At 33.9% G+C, this 12,500-nt stretch overlaps 1 protein-coding gene across 2 annotated transcripts in view; it reads right to left on the bottom strand.

Moving 5' to 3' along the window:
- Window positions 1-193: 193 nt before the first annotated feature.
- Uev1A (Ubiquitin-conjugating enzyme variant 1A) overlaps window positions 194-12,500 on the bottom strand; it is a 16,498-nt gene continuing 4,191 nt past the window's right edge. Inside the window, exons 1-4 of one of the 2 annotated variants that reach the window (XM_027360382.2) lie at window positions 8,735-8,912; window positions 6,485-6,627; window positions 3,881-4,006; window positions 194-2,005 (exon numbers count right to left, since the gene is read on the bottom strand). In XM_027360382.2, coding sequence (XP_027216183.1) covers window positions 1,865-2,005; window positions 3,881-4,006; window positions 6,485-6,627; window positions 8,735-8,897 — 573 coding nt within the window. In that variant the 5' untranslated portion in view covers window positions 8,898-8,912 and the 3' untranslated portion in view covers window positions 194-1,864. Of the gene's footprint in view, window positions 2,006-3,880; window positions 4,007-6,484; window positions 6,628-8,734; window positions 8,913-12,500 lie in introns of those variants that run through there. The other variant, XM_070113640.1, reaches the window with a different exon arrangement.

The raw sequence follows: 12,500 nt of genomic DNA, 5'->3' as shown, positions 1-12,500 counted from the left end.
AAATTAGACAAATTTCTTATATCTTTTACATAGAATCAAATGAAAGAGAACATCTTCTAAAGTTTACACTGGTAGATCAAGGTTGAAATTGAAGGTGAATTAGTTTCCACTTCACAGCTGACATATTGATATAAAAAATCTATCTGAAATACAGGTAAGGGTCGAAAGAGTTTTTAGAACAAAAACAATGACATATGGAGTAGAAATTTTTATTATCATTCTTCTCACAATTTAATTCCTTACATTGCCTTTGAACAAAACCATGGGAAAGGGGACAAACAAGCTATGATGAAATCTCGAGAAATGAAAATAATAATAAATTAATAATAATTAAAAAAAAGTAAAACTATAGGAGGAATATTGTAACATCATAAAAATTAATTACTTTACCCTAAACTCCTAAAATATTGACCCTACAATGCTAGTGTTGCCCCCTCCCTAACAATGCACTTGTCTAAGAGTGATGGTAGTTTAAAGTCAATATTATCAATAATAATAATAATAATGTGCTTGCCAACAAAGGCAAACAACATGCCATGTGGATGGATGGGTCCAGAAATGTTGAGGATGTAACCTATATTATTATATAAAAAAAGTAATAACATTGATGATACAAATAAAACAATACAGAACAAAAAAGGTATAGATCAAGTGAGACAGTGAAAATAGATAGTAAAACTAGATCTGAAACTTAAATATTTTGGTGGATGCCATGTGTGAGATGTGTTCATTTTGCATTCCTTCATACAATATACTCCAATAAGTGTATTTAATTGATAATAGTTCCATAATACTGTTATTATGGAGGCATGGGTAAAGGGCTCTAAGAAATTACAATATATATATGAACTTTTGTAAACTTCCAAAACAAGAGAGAGAGAGACTTGTGGGAAAGCGAGACGTGACAGTACTCTGCTGCAGCTGGATAAACACAAAGCGCCACTGTTTGCATGCTTGCCGCCCTAATGCATCTGCTGCGGAATTTAATCTTTGAGACGGAACAAAAAACAGCGTCAGGGGAGTAGTTATGGACGAGGTATGAAGAGGTGAATGGACACGGCAAGATCCCTGTGTACGCAAGCTGTGGATTTGTAACATGGCTCCTTCAAAAGGCTCATATCGATACACCATGCTCCTTTCCATGTGACACTGCCCTAGCCTTTGGTTCGGGGAAGTTGCAAATGTAGGGGAAAAAGTATAAATATCACAAAATCCTTCCTTAAACTTTGGTACAAATCATTATCAATCAGCGATGAACAGTTTTTCATCAGTATATCAAAGCACAATGGTTGGTAAGCATTTTTAATTTTCTCCATCTATGAGAAGCTACAAACTTCCCCACAAGATTTGCTCTCTGAAAGGCCAGCTTGACTTCCCATTACCTTTCTTTTATCAAGATGACCAACCTTGACTTCCTTTGCCCAATACAAAGCCAGAAATCCCTTCGACAATGAGCAAGATAATCAGCCTAGATATTCAGTAAAATCCACATTCTATAAAGCGATTCTTTTTTGGGGGGATCTCACACTATACAATGAATGTTCAAGATTCACAAAAACCCTCACAAAGTCTACATTTAGATGAAAAGCTTCAACCCCAGAGGAAGAAATTTTCTCTCAAAAAAGCCTGGATACCTAATCTTGAAGGAGGTCTGGCTGGCTGGCACATGTGTTGGCCAGCAAGTGCGTGGCATCCCATGGGTAGTAGCAATGGTGCCGCATTGGTGCATCCCCTCTCCTGATTCCAGGATGTGTAGTGGTAGTGGTAGTGGAAGTAGTGGTGGTGGAGGTGCTTGGTATGTTAGGTATGTCGGCCGTCTGGAGGGGTTTTTGGGCTTTGGGAGGCTGTGTGATGAACAGGCCAGCTAAAAGGTTGTGCCCTCTGGTGGCTGTGTGAGTTTCATGTTTTCCTTCTGGGTCATTAAACGCCTCAACTCCTGCAGCACTGTCTTGATTGTGTAATTTCTTTGCCAGCGTTCAAGTACAGACACATGTCGACGATCCACCTGTGGAAAACATCAAAGTTCTGTGAGGCTTTCTTTTGGCATACATATAAATCTGTTTAAAAACTTACTGCTTTGCACACTCAATCCCTTCATATAATTTATTTGCCATTAATAAGCTAATCCCTCTTTACTTCTCTCCTTCCTTACTTTTATTATTCTATCCCAAAAGAATATCAGTCACATGATGTTGAATTAGTTAAGCAATACGCTCCAAGAATTTTACATCAATGAATATATGTAGCTTAGAAGTACAACAATTTCTAACTCTCCATAACATTTTCATCATTATGATGTATAAATGTGCCATTGTTCGAAGACTAATGGCTGACTTAATTTATGATGTGTCTTCCCTGCAATCTCAAAAAGTTAACTATCTTCTTAAAGGAAGTTAATAAATAACAAGCTAATGAGGAAAGAAGGCAAGAGAGACAAGAGCAACAAAAAATATTGACAAATAAAGAAAAGAAAAGAAATGGAGAGAAAAAAAAAGAAAAAAAAAGCCAAAGATAAAGGAATAGCAAAGGAAAGGTCAAGGAGAGAGAGAAAAATAACAAGTAGTTACATGAGCACTATGAAAAAAGAGACAACAAGTGCATGTTCTACTTCCCAGCCCCAGCCCTGGACCTAGAGTCAACTGAAGCCCCAGAACCTCCCATAAAGCTCACGTCAAAATTACACTCCAAAGGGCTTGGTGTATCTGGGCCAACTTGCATAACAAAATTCAAAAATATCTTTGATATCATGGACTACAGACCTTCACTGCCCACTAAATTAAAGTAGAATGCTCTAGATCTGGTTCACTAGTTCCACAGGCAGTTTTAACCAGTTATTGAAGTTTGATTCCTGATTTAATGACCAGATCTATTGGATTTTGAGGCGGAATCTATCTGATTTTGAAGTATTCTGATGGCAACATTCTGGTTATCATCATCACTATCATGTACTCTGAATACCAGTTACTCTACAATGATTTCAAGAACTAGCAGAAGTTTAACTATTGACTATCCTTATAGCACTATACTGGCAATTTCCATATGCATTCACAAATTTTTAACATTCACAAGAGACATGTATATACCAATTGTAATTGTTAACCCATTGGATCCAGTTGCGTCATGGAAATCACAATGCCAAAAAATATGGGCAGTGAGTTACGTAAGTGGCCAATATCCTGGGCATGCTATTTGGTATATATATTATTATTATTATTAATTTTCAATTTTCTATAATACAACCTGCACCACCAGTCACAGCAGCCAGGAATTTGATGTGAAGCTAAGAAATGACGTCCTGCCTGGAGTCGCTGCTTTTCCAGTCACAGCTTACACACCTTACATTCCACATTTGTTTATCAATGGCAATAATTTAAAAGCCTTATTCTATGTGACAATTTAGCATAATTACAAACCAAGAGGTTTATGAACTCGTGGCGAGTTTTTTCTATCTATCTGGCCTTCACTCATGATGATAAGTTTGCGTCACCTGGCCTGTGGTCATTTATCTGATGATGGCATGTTTATGTCACCCAGCCCTCGACCCAAATTTTTCCATGATGGGACTGTAACATCAGGGGTTAAAGTTTGATTATCCAAGATAAAGCCTAGAAGGATCATATAAGGATTTTCTAAGATTATTCTTGAATCCATTAACGCCAGTATATTTTGAAGCCGAAAATAAAAGATTCCGGGCAGCTACAAAATCGGCAGGCAGAGCTGCCCTGGACTCTGTCTGCGTTGGAGCGCGAGCCCCAATACAGCATGATACTGGCGGGACCCCGGCAATGTTATTTTTTCGGGTGTCTCATATGAGGAACACCCGTCGTTAGTGGGTTAAGAAAGTGTTCAACCTCATAAAATATCCAACCTCCTAACTTACCACTCCTGTCTGGCTGTTGACTCCCTGCATGTTGATCCGACTGATAAAGCGAATATTTGGAGGCTCATCTGGGTATCTTGAACCACAATCTACCTTTAATGAGTACATCCGATTCTCAAAATTTGTCTGCAAATAAAAAAGCAACAAGGTTAGTATCATCTTTTGTAAGAAATATCACTGGTTTTGAAGTATATATATATATATATATATATATATATATATATATATAATATATATATATATTATATATATATATATATATATATATATATTATATATATATATATATATATATATATATATATATATATATATATATACATATATATATATATATATATATATATATATATATAAAATGGACATTTGAACATATTTACTGCCGCTCTGAATCCTCTAGGTACAATTAATAGAAAATGTCATAGAATGATACCTGAGATACAAAGGACAAAATCGAGTAACTGCCATGGTGCGCGCCTAGTATTTCAAACCAAATGCCTGCTTTTAAGCTGTTGACACTTGGGTGATACATATTAGTTTGCCAGTCGATGTTGATAGATATACATACGCCTCAATGTTGGGATTAATGCAACAATTGGGCAACAACTTCAATAACTCAAAAGTAAATTGCTAAACTATTAGGACAGCACTCTCATTCTTACGGAAGTGAAGGTGAAATATACAAAATCAATGAGAATGATAAATGACATGTAAGAATATGAAATACCTGATGTGAGAAAGAAAATAAGTAAGCTTTGGGCAACTCAAATATCACCTAGTTATAGGTTACCAAAAACCTTGCATATAGAAAGACCAAGGTTGCTCTCACACACAATGTGTAAATGAGGTAAAAACAAAAGAAAACCAAATAACTCATTATATATAACTGAAACAAATTTCTATGAAACTAATGAGAGACATACCATTTTAAAGAGATATATACTGTATGTATCTAGTAGCCAGTTCCAAAAGGTACTACTTCTATTGTTTCATCCCAAAACTACTGAATATAAACTGCAAACCTATAATAAAGGTTAAAAGTTTCATAGCCCTTCCTAACCATTTGCTCTGATCATGGCCTGGCAGGCAGACATTGAAAGACCATGTTAATAACAGTGTCACTCTCTGTACAAATTATATGGTCATTGGGAGTGTCACTGACAGAGGCTTTAGAAGCAAGCTAATGTATTTGAGCCATAAAATTGGCTAATTAATCCCTCCTCAGAGAACAGCAAGCTAGAAAATTAATATTTACATATAGATATGGATATTCCATCTCATTGTGTGGAAGATCTGCAGTTTTTTTTGTGTTGTTCACTTGGTTTGAAGGGAGAATACAGAGAATAAATATTTAGATTTAAATAGGAAAAGGTTCTGGAGTTATATTCAGTGTTAATTTCTAGCATGGTAGTGATTTAAAGAGTCTTAAAGTGTTTTAACCCACTTGCAATGGTACATTTAGAGGGCAATAATCCCTGTTTCTGAGCGGTATTAAAATTGGCGTGTGGGCCAGTCTGGGAACCTGCTCGCCAGCCGCCTGCCATGGGCAACAAAATCAGAGTGCAAGCATCAATCTAGTGTCGCACTGGTGGAACAGCCGGCCATTATCTATATTCTGGGCGTCACATATGTGTAACACCTGGTGCAAGTGGGTTAATGTTTTTCAGCCTGATCTGACTATGAGATTTGTTTTTAAATCTTACTTTCTATGGGCCATCCATGAATATTCCAAGCATCCCATGAGGGAGGTAATTTGGTAAGGCTGGACGTGTAAATGGGTTTCAATACAAGACTACAGCATTAAACACCTGGACTGTTACACATGCTTTTATGTTATCACCTTACTATCATCATCTATCAATTACATACTCTAAAGTTATAAACATAAGATAATAATGTGGCAACAATTTCCCATATTATACAATTTCTCAAGAAACCCTTTTGAGAGCAAATGAGCCAGACCCTCACCCTTAGGCCCCACCCTGCCCACCCTCCTCCTTGGTTAACTTGTCCCGCATACAGCTTCGAGGGGTAGGAGAGGGAGGGGTTAAGAAATTTTGGATTGTGACAGTACATTATAAGCTTATCAATAGGTATGGGTGTTTTACTTGGCATAGAAAATAACAATTAAAAATATATTTTATGATAAAAATACTAAACTACTGTATATTCCAATACTGAGTTACGTACAATCAAAATGCCTTAACATTTTCAGTCAGATCATGAATGGAGTTTGTGGCATGCATAAGCTTTTACAAATGATACTGTCCTTGTACATGACACCTGATATTGTGTCACTAATTTCAATGCACAGTGCAATAACATCCAAAACACAGCAGTGAATGCGTGACTGAGCCGTTAGATTACACTAATAGGATGCTACTCATATGGACACCAGGAAATATTATAGTATATTCTAGATTTACTGGTTAAAATAAATTACTGAATACAAGCAACTGAACTACCTACTAAAAAGTTGCTCACAAAAATGACACACCTACAGAGGTTTCATTTAACAAATAGTTCTTGAGCATTATTATCATTGTCATTATTATTACTATTATTATCATTATCATGATCTTAATTATCTGTTTTTTAACTTACCCTAGGTGGCCCTATGATCATGCCAGTCCAGTTGGTAAGGGTCATGTCTGAATCATCCTCCAGTCCCCACGAAATGGTGCCATCTCCAACGCCCTTCTGGCCTGCTTCCAGTTCCTCCAGCAGGCGGAAGTTGCGTGGAACAACTGCAAATTGGTACTGAGGTTAGAGGACAAGAAGAGAGATGCCCGTATGGAGAAATCAAATTATTTTTGCAGGCTTCTTATGTTTCATATAATTTAGATAATTTACTTCCATTATCATGGCAAGAGTCAATTCTAAATCAATAGCATTAACAAAATGTTCTTATGGTTGACAACCTGATGCTACATAATCAGACACTTCCCATTGGCCAAGTGGGAACCTAGTTGGTTCTTAAATGTATGGAAGAGTAGGTTGCGGAACCTTGACACACTTATCAGTACTTTTCCCAGAACCTTGTAAATAAATTTTAAAATCATATGATTATCATATATAAATATATATATATATATATATATATATATATATATATATATATATATATATATATACATATACATACATACATATATAAATAATATCTACATTATAAATATGTATTATATGCATATATAATACTTATATTATATGCATATATATATATATATATATATATATATATATATATATATATATATATATAAAGTATTATATATATAGATAATACATATTTATAATGTAGATATTATTTATATATGTATGTATGTATATGTATATATATATATATATATATATATATATATATATATATATATATATATATATATATATATATATATATATATATGTATATATGTGTATGTATGTATGTATGTATGTATGTGTATATATATGTATATATGTATATGTATATATATATATATATATATATATATATATATATATATATATATATACACACACACACGTATGTATGTATATGTACGCATGTACATGTATATATAAATGTATATATGATATATATATGTATCATATATACATATATATTATATATAAAATATATATACTATAAATACATGTAATATATACATTATATATGCATATATGTATCATATATCCACATATATATATGATATGTATATATAATACATATACATTATATATACATATAATATATGTAGTATATATGTATATAAAATATACATTATATAATACATACATATAAAATATATATCTATCCATTATACATCTTATTCTTTTTTTTACTTTTTCAGAACACGTAACATAATCCTTGTATCTATATTATTCTTGGGACTGTTAGGAAGTACCTTAAACACAAGTAGTTTATCATATTTTTGTAATATGTTCCTTCTGCACATGAGATGTTCACTGACAAGTTTCAGAATGTAGAAGGATAAAGAGCAGCAAGAAGAATCAGTTATAGAAAAACCTGAAAATTAACGCAGAGAGTAAAAAAAAAAAAAAAAAAAAAAAAAAAAAAAAAAGCATTTTGATGCTTTTAAATTTTTCTTAAAACATCATTATTACTTTTATCACTACTATCATTTTCATTATCTTTGAAATCTAGGTATTGCATACACCTTAAATACAATTGATTTTCCTGTTGTTGAAAATCAAATAACTACCTAAAACCATCCACTATAGTTTCTTTCAATCAGCACGGGGTCCACCAAAACCAGCAATGTTGTTTTGGAGTTGTTGTGGAAATGTTTGGAGATTTATCTTGTATTTATGTATTTCTTTTTAATTCCCTTATATGTCAGACCTACATACAATACTTTACTAGTACTCATATTTTACTTTAAAACAATATGTACTCATTGTGATATACTTTAGAAAGTTTATCAACCTATATGTTCGACTAGATAATAATTATTTTTCCAGTCATAATAATGTATTTTGATGCTTTTAAATTTTTCTTAAAACATCATTACTACTATTGTCACTACCATCATTTTCATTGTTTTTGTAATCTGTTATTATCATTAAAATTACAATTATCTTTATCATTATCATTCACAAAAAGAATAATGGATATTTTTTGCATATCAGTGAGATGAGAATAAAGCAATTGTGCAGGGATTAAATAATTATTTTTCTCAGATTCCCCCCCCCCCCCCCCCCCGAGCTAACAAAAATCAAATCTTAAATGCTGTTTGTCATCTTCAACAATTTGCTACCTGAGGCACATCAAGAATGCAGACTAGGTCCCAAGTAAGCAAATGAATAACTAGATGCATAATGCACACTATTAGAGCCATGAATACTTACCAGTCTGACCTACATCACTCTCCTCCATACAGTGAACAACACTACTATTGTGCGAATTGATACTGCAACACAGCCACGTCATTTTCAGCCTCTGCCATAGGTCATCGATACCTACGCAGCTGCAGGACGACGACAGCATTGCCACACTCGTGCAAACTGTCATAACTCAATTCCAGATAGCAAGGCTTGCCATCATCATCTTCCTTGTCTGACTAACTTGCGAGGAATGTGAAGATTGTCAAGATGAAGTCTAACTAACATTTCAGAGATGTACAAGGTACAGGTTTGGAGTCTTTTTGTGAAGATATTCCCATTGAAAAAGAAGTGCTTTCCAACACTTTCAGCGAAATCGGAGAGGACATATTGATGAGACCAGCTTCTTCAGTAGGTCACAGGTATATTAATCAGACTGAGCCGAGATGTGTGTGAGTGCGACAATCTCTTGTCAATGAGATTTAACGAAAGCTAATCACTGCTTACGAGGCAATCATGTCACGCCCTCCTTGGCTGGCTTTGCTTGCTTAGGCTTACACTTTCACTGTAGCTCTTCCATTCTTCACTATTATTTTTTTTTCTTTTCATAAGATTTAGTAAGCATAAATGATTATATATACAAAAATATGCTGCCTCTCAGTTTGCATTTAATACTGTCATAGCAATTATATATCTTTTGTTTCATAGGCTGTACTTACAGTGATAGTGCCTGGAATAAGGAAATAAGCTTTTCAGAATTTTATGGAATGTGGTGAAGAAAAAGAAAAAAACTTGGTCAATCTCTCATTACTAGAATAATATCTGTTTTTTTTTTTTTTTTTTTTTTTTTTACATCAAAGTAAAATTCTTAGGTAAACATAGCTGATCTATACTCCCAAAAATCTAAATACATACACATGAAAAACTAAGAAGTAAAAATTTCTTCATTATAGTTTGTGCAAGTTAGACCCACATTCAAATGATAGCCAGAATTTTTTAAACATTCAGAGTTTTCAATGAGTTGGCCTCTTAGAGCATGACTTGCTTAATCATGATTAATCATGATGACCATGGCCTCCTTGTTTATAACTAATGATAAAGTCAAGATGTTCTATGAGATTTATTAGAGATTACTTTTTGTTTGCCATCTGCAAAAGATTTCTAGCAGACTAATCTACTTTGTAAGTTTGTAGGCAACTAGAATATGAAAAATATGTTGATAGTCACATGGGTACTTGAACAAACAAATTATCTGAATAGAGAAAATCAAATCATGGATCAATAAAAATAAAAAATCTAATACTGAACTATCCATTCCTTCTGAAACAGTAAATGCATAATCCTAATTTTCATATAGGTGGCTTAGCTCGGTGGTAGTGTGTTGTATGGTCCTGGGGTCACACCCGACTGCCCCTCTCAGTCGACACAGCTGTGAATGAGCACTGATATGCTGACGTTAGTATGATGGGGTCAAGGTTGGGGTGGAAAGGAACTGGCGACCCTAGACCCTACCGCATCATCTCGCAGCTTAGTAAGCATGTTTCTCTAGGAGCATGTCTCTTACGTTCACATGGATATGGGACCAACTTTGACTGACTTTTAACATGAAAAATACAGCAAGGAAAATTTTTACAGACACCTGATGACTTCTATTCACTTCTATTCCTCGGTCGACTGCCAGGATGAAGCCTTGAAAAAATGGCTACGACCTAAATAATAGCCTAGGCACAGAGTGGCATGTGCAGAGCCACCAGTTATGCCCTACTTTAGCCAAAATTTTTAACAGTTATTTTAATTCCTATAGCAGTTCAAATAATACTCATAAATCCACAAAACTATTGCCCTAGGATTGTTGTCAGTTAAATATTTCCATGTTCATGTCACTTTCGAGCAATAACAATAATAACGAAAGAGGTAGAGAGGGAAGATCTTAAAACTGATATTGCCTCAAAAATTCTGATATGCATTTAACTATTTCTTAAACCTTCTACAAATCATTCTCTACATTAAAGCTAATCCTTCATCACATCCAATTTTTTTTCTTTTCTGTTAAAAAAGTTTAATAATAATAATAATAATAATAATAATAATAATAATATGATAAAAAACATCAAGAAGTCTCCATTCTACTACTCCATGCTATACCAAAAAAACACTTACTAAAGACAAAATTAGTCAATAAATCTTCACCAATTAACTGTAAAAAATAAGATAATGAATAAACACCACAAAAATAAGATAATTAATAAACACGACAACATGAATACCAACTTTATATGAAATCAATACCTGTGGACCCAGTCAGAGGGTGCTACCAAATCTACTGGAACCCTTTACATAACAAGAGATTATCTAAACTAAAATATAAGAAAAAAAAATCACATCACATTACAAGGTATAACCAAATCCCATAAACTATCCACAGAGTTATCTGATAATGGTACATCATCAAAAATTACAGATAAGTATATTATTCAAGGTCTTGTATTATTTTATCTTACTTCTGGTATTTAATCTTTTTTTTTTTTTAAACAAGTCATTATATTTGTTCACAGATAAAAATAAACAAACAATATCTGCTTTAGGGAGAATAGAACTGATATCTTTTAATTGTTTTAATTATACATGCAATCTTGCAAATTCCTTGAAGATGTATAATATGCAACCAGAAAAGGCACAATGTAAGAAATCTGGGGAATAAAAAAGAAAACCACCATATTTGGTACTTTCCTTGACAGGCATAAACACATTCTCCCTCACTCAATGTTATGCTCTCCCTACTTAACTTCTGCACAAGTCTCAATCATTTCTTGAGACATGGAAAATGTCCTATCATCTTCTGCAGACCATCACTGACACATTCCAACACTCAGTGTTACACACCTGACCAACTGGCATTTGCAATTGCCCACAAAATACAGAACTAAAACTCCTGTCTCTTACAACAACACTGCCCAACATTTCACCAACAGAATCAATACTTCACTGAATGGTGCACAGGACACCACCACAATCTCTCTCTCTACAGCCACTCACATTTTAACAATAGGGCTGAAACATGAGTCCTTTGATTATTGCCTCTTTATGGCCTCCCTTATTTTGGTAAACAAGTCCAGTTCTACTGGCTAATCAATATGGTTGCCTAACAACAGAGGCAGGTCAGTTTGGTATGGGACTCCCACCTACACTCCCTCCTCCATGCACCTAACTGGAAGTGCATGACCACTAGCAGTATCTTCTTATTTCACTGCACTGCACTGGGATTTCTTGAGGGGAAGTTGAACTTTCAGAGAGTGTATCAGGAAGGATGAAAGGTACAGATACAAAAAACAAAAGCTACAAATAGTAATACATTTGATCCAGTTATAAAATTCAAGTTTCTTAATCATTCATACATTGTACATTTGCTACTCAATACATTCCTAACACAAGGTTGATATCAATTGACAATAAAATGCTCAAAATCAATCACAATAACCACATTCTTCTGAGTAAGCTATATGAATGCTTGTAGTCCACACAGGAGGTTACTGTGGAAAAACTGGGACCCTAAATTTCTATCAAACCTATATAACCATATACACATCCCATTTTCTCACTTTTTTTCAAAATACTCACATTTGCAAAAACATTTTTTCCCCCTTATGCAAAACGTTTCCTTCAGTAATTTGAAAATGTCCACAATAGATGACCCTTCAATACATTTTTTAAAAAGTATGTGTCCTTTAATTTTCTATCAATTTAAGCTCTTTCATTCGTTTCTCTGTTTACAGAGTAAAGTAATCAGGGAAAC

Source organism: Penaeus vannamei, chromosome 34 (genome assembly GCF_042767895.1).
Source record: "Penaeus vannamei isolate JL-2024 chromosome 34, ASM4276789v1, whole genome shotgun sequence".
In the NCBI taxonomy this organism is placed as follows: Eukaryota; Metazoa; Arthropoda; class Malacostraca; order Decapoda; family Penaeidae; genus Penaeus; species Penaeus vannamei.
Note: the sequence above shows the minus strand (reverse complement) of the source record. Positions and strands in the feature narration are given on the sequence as shown.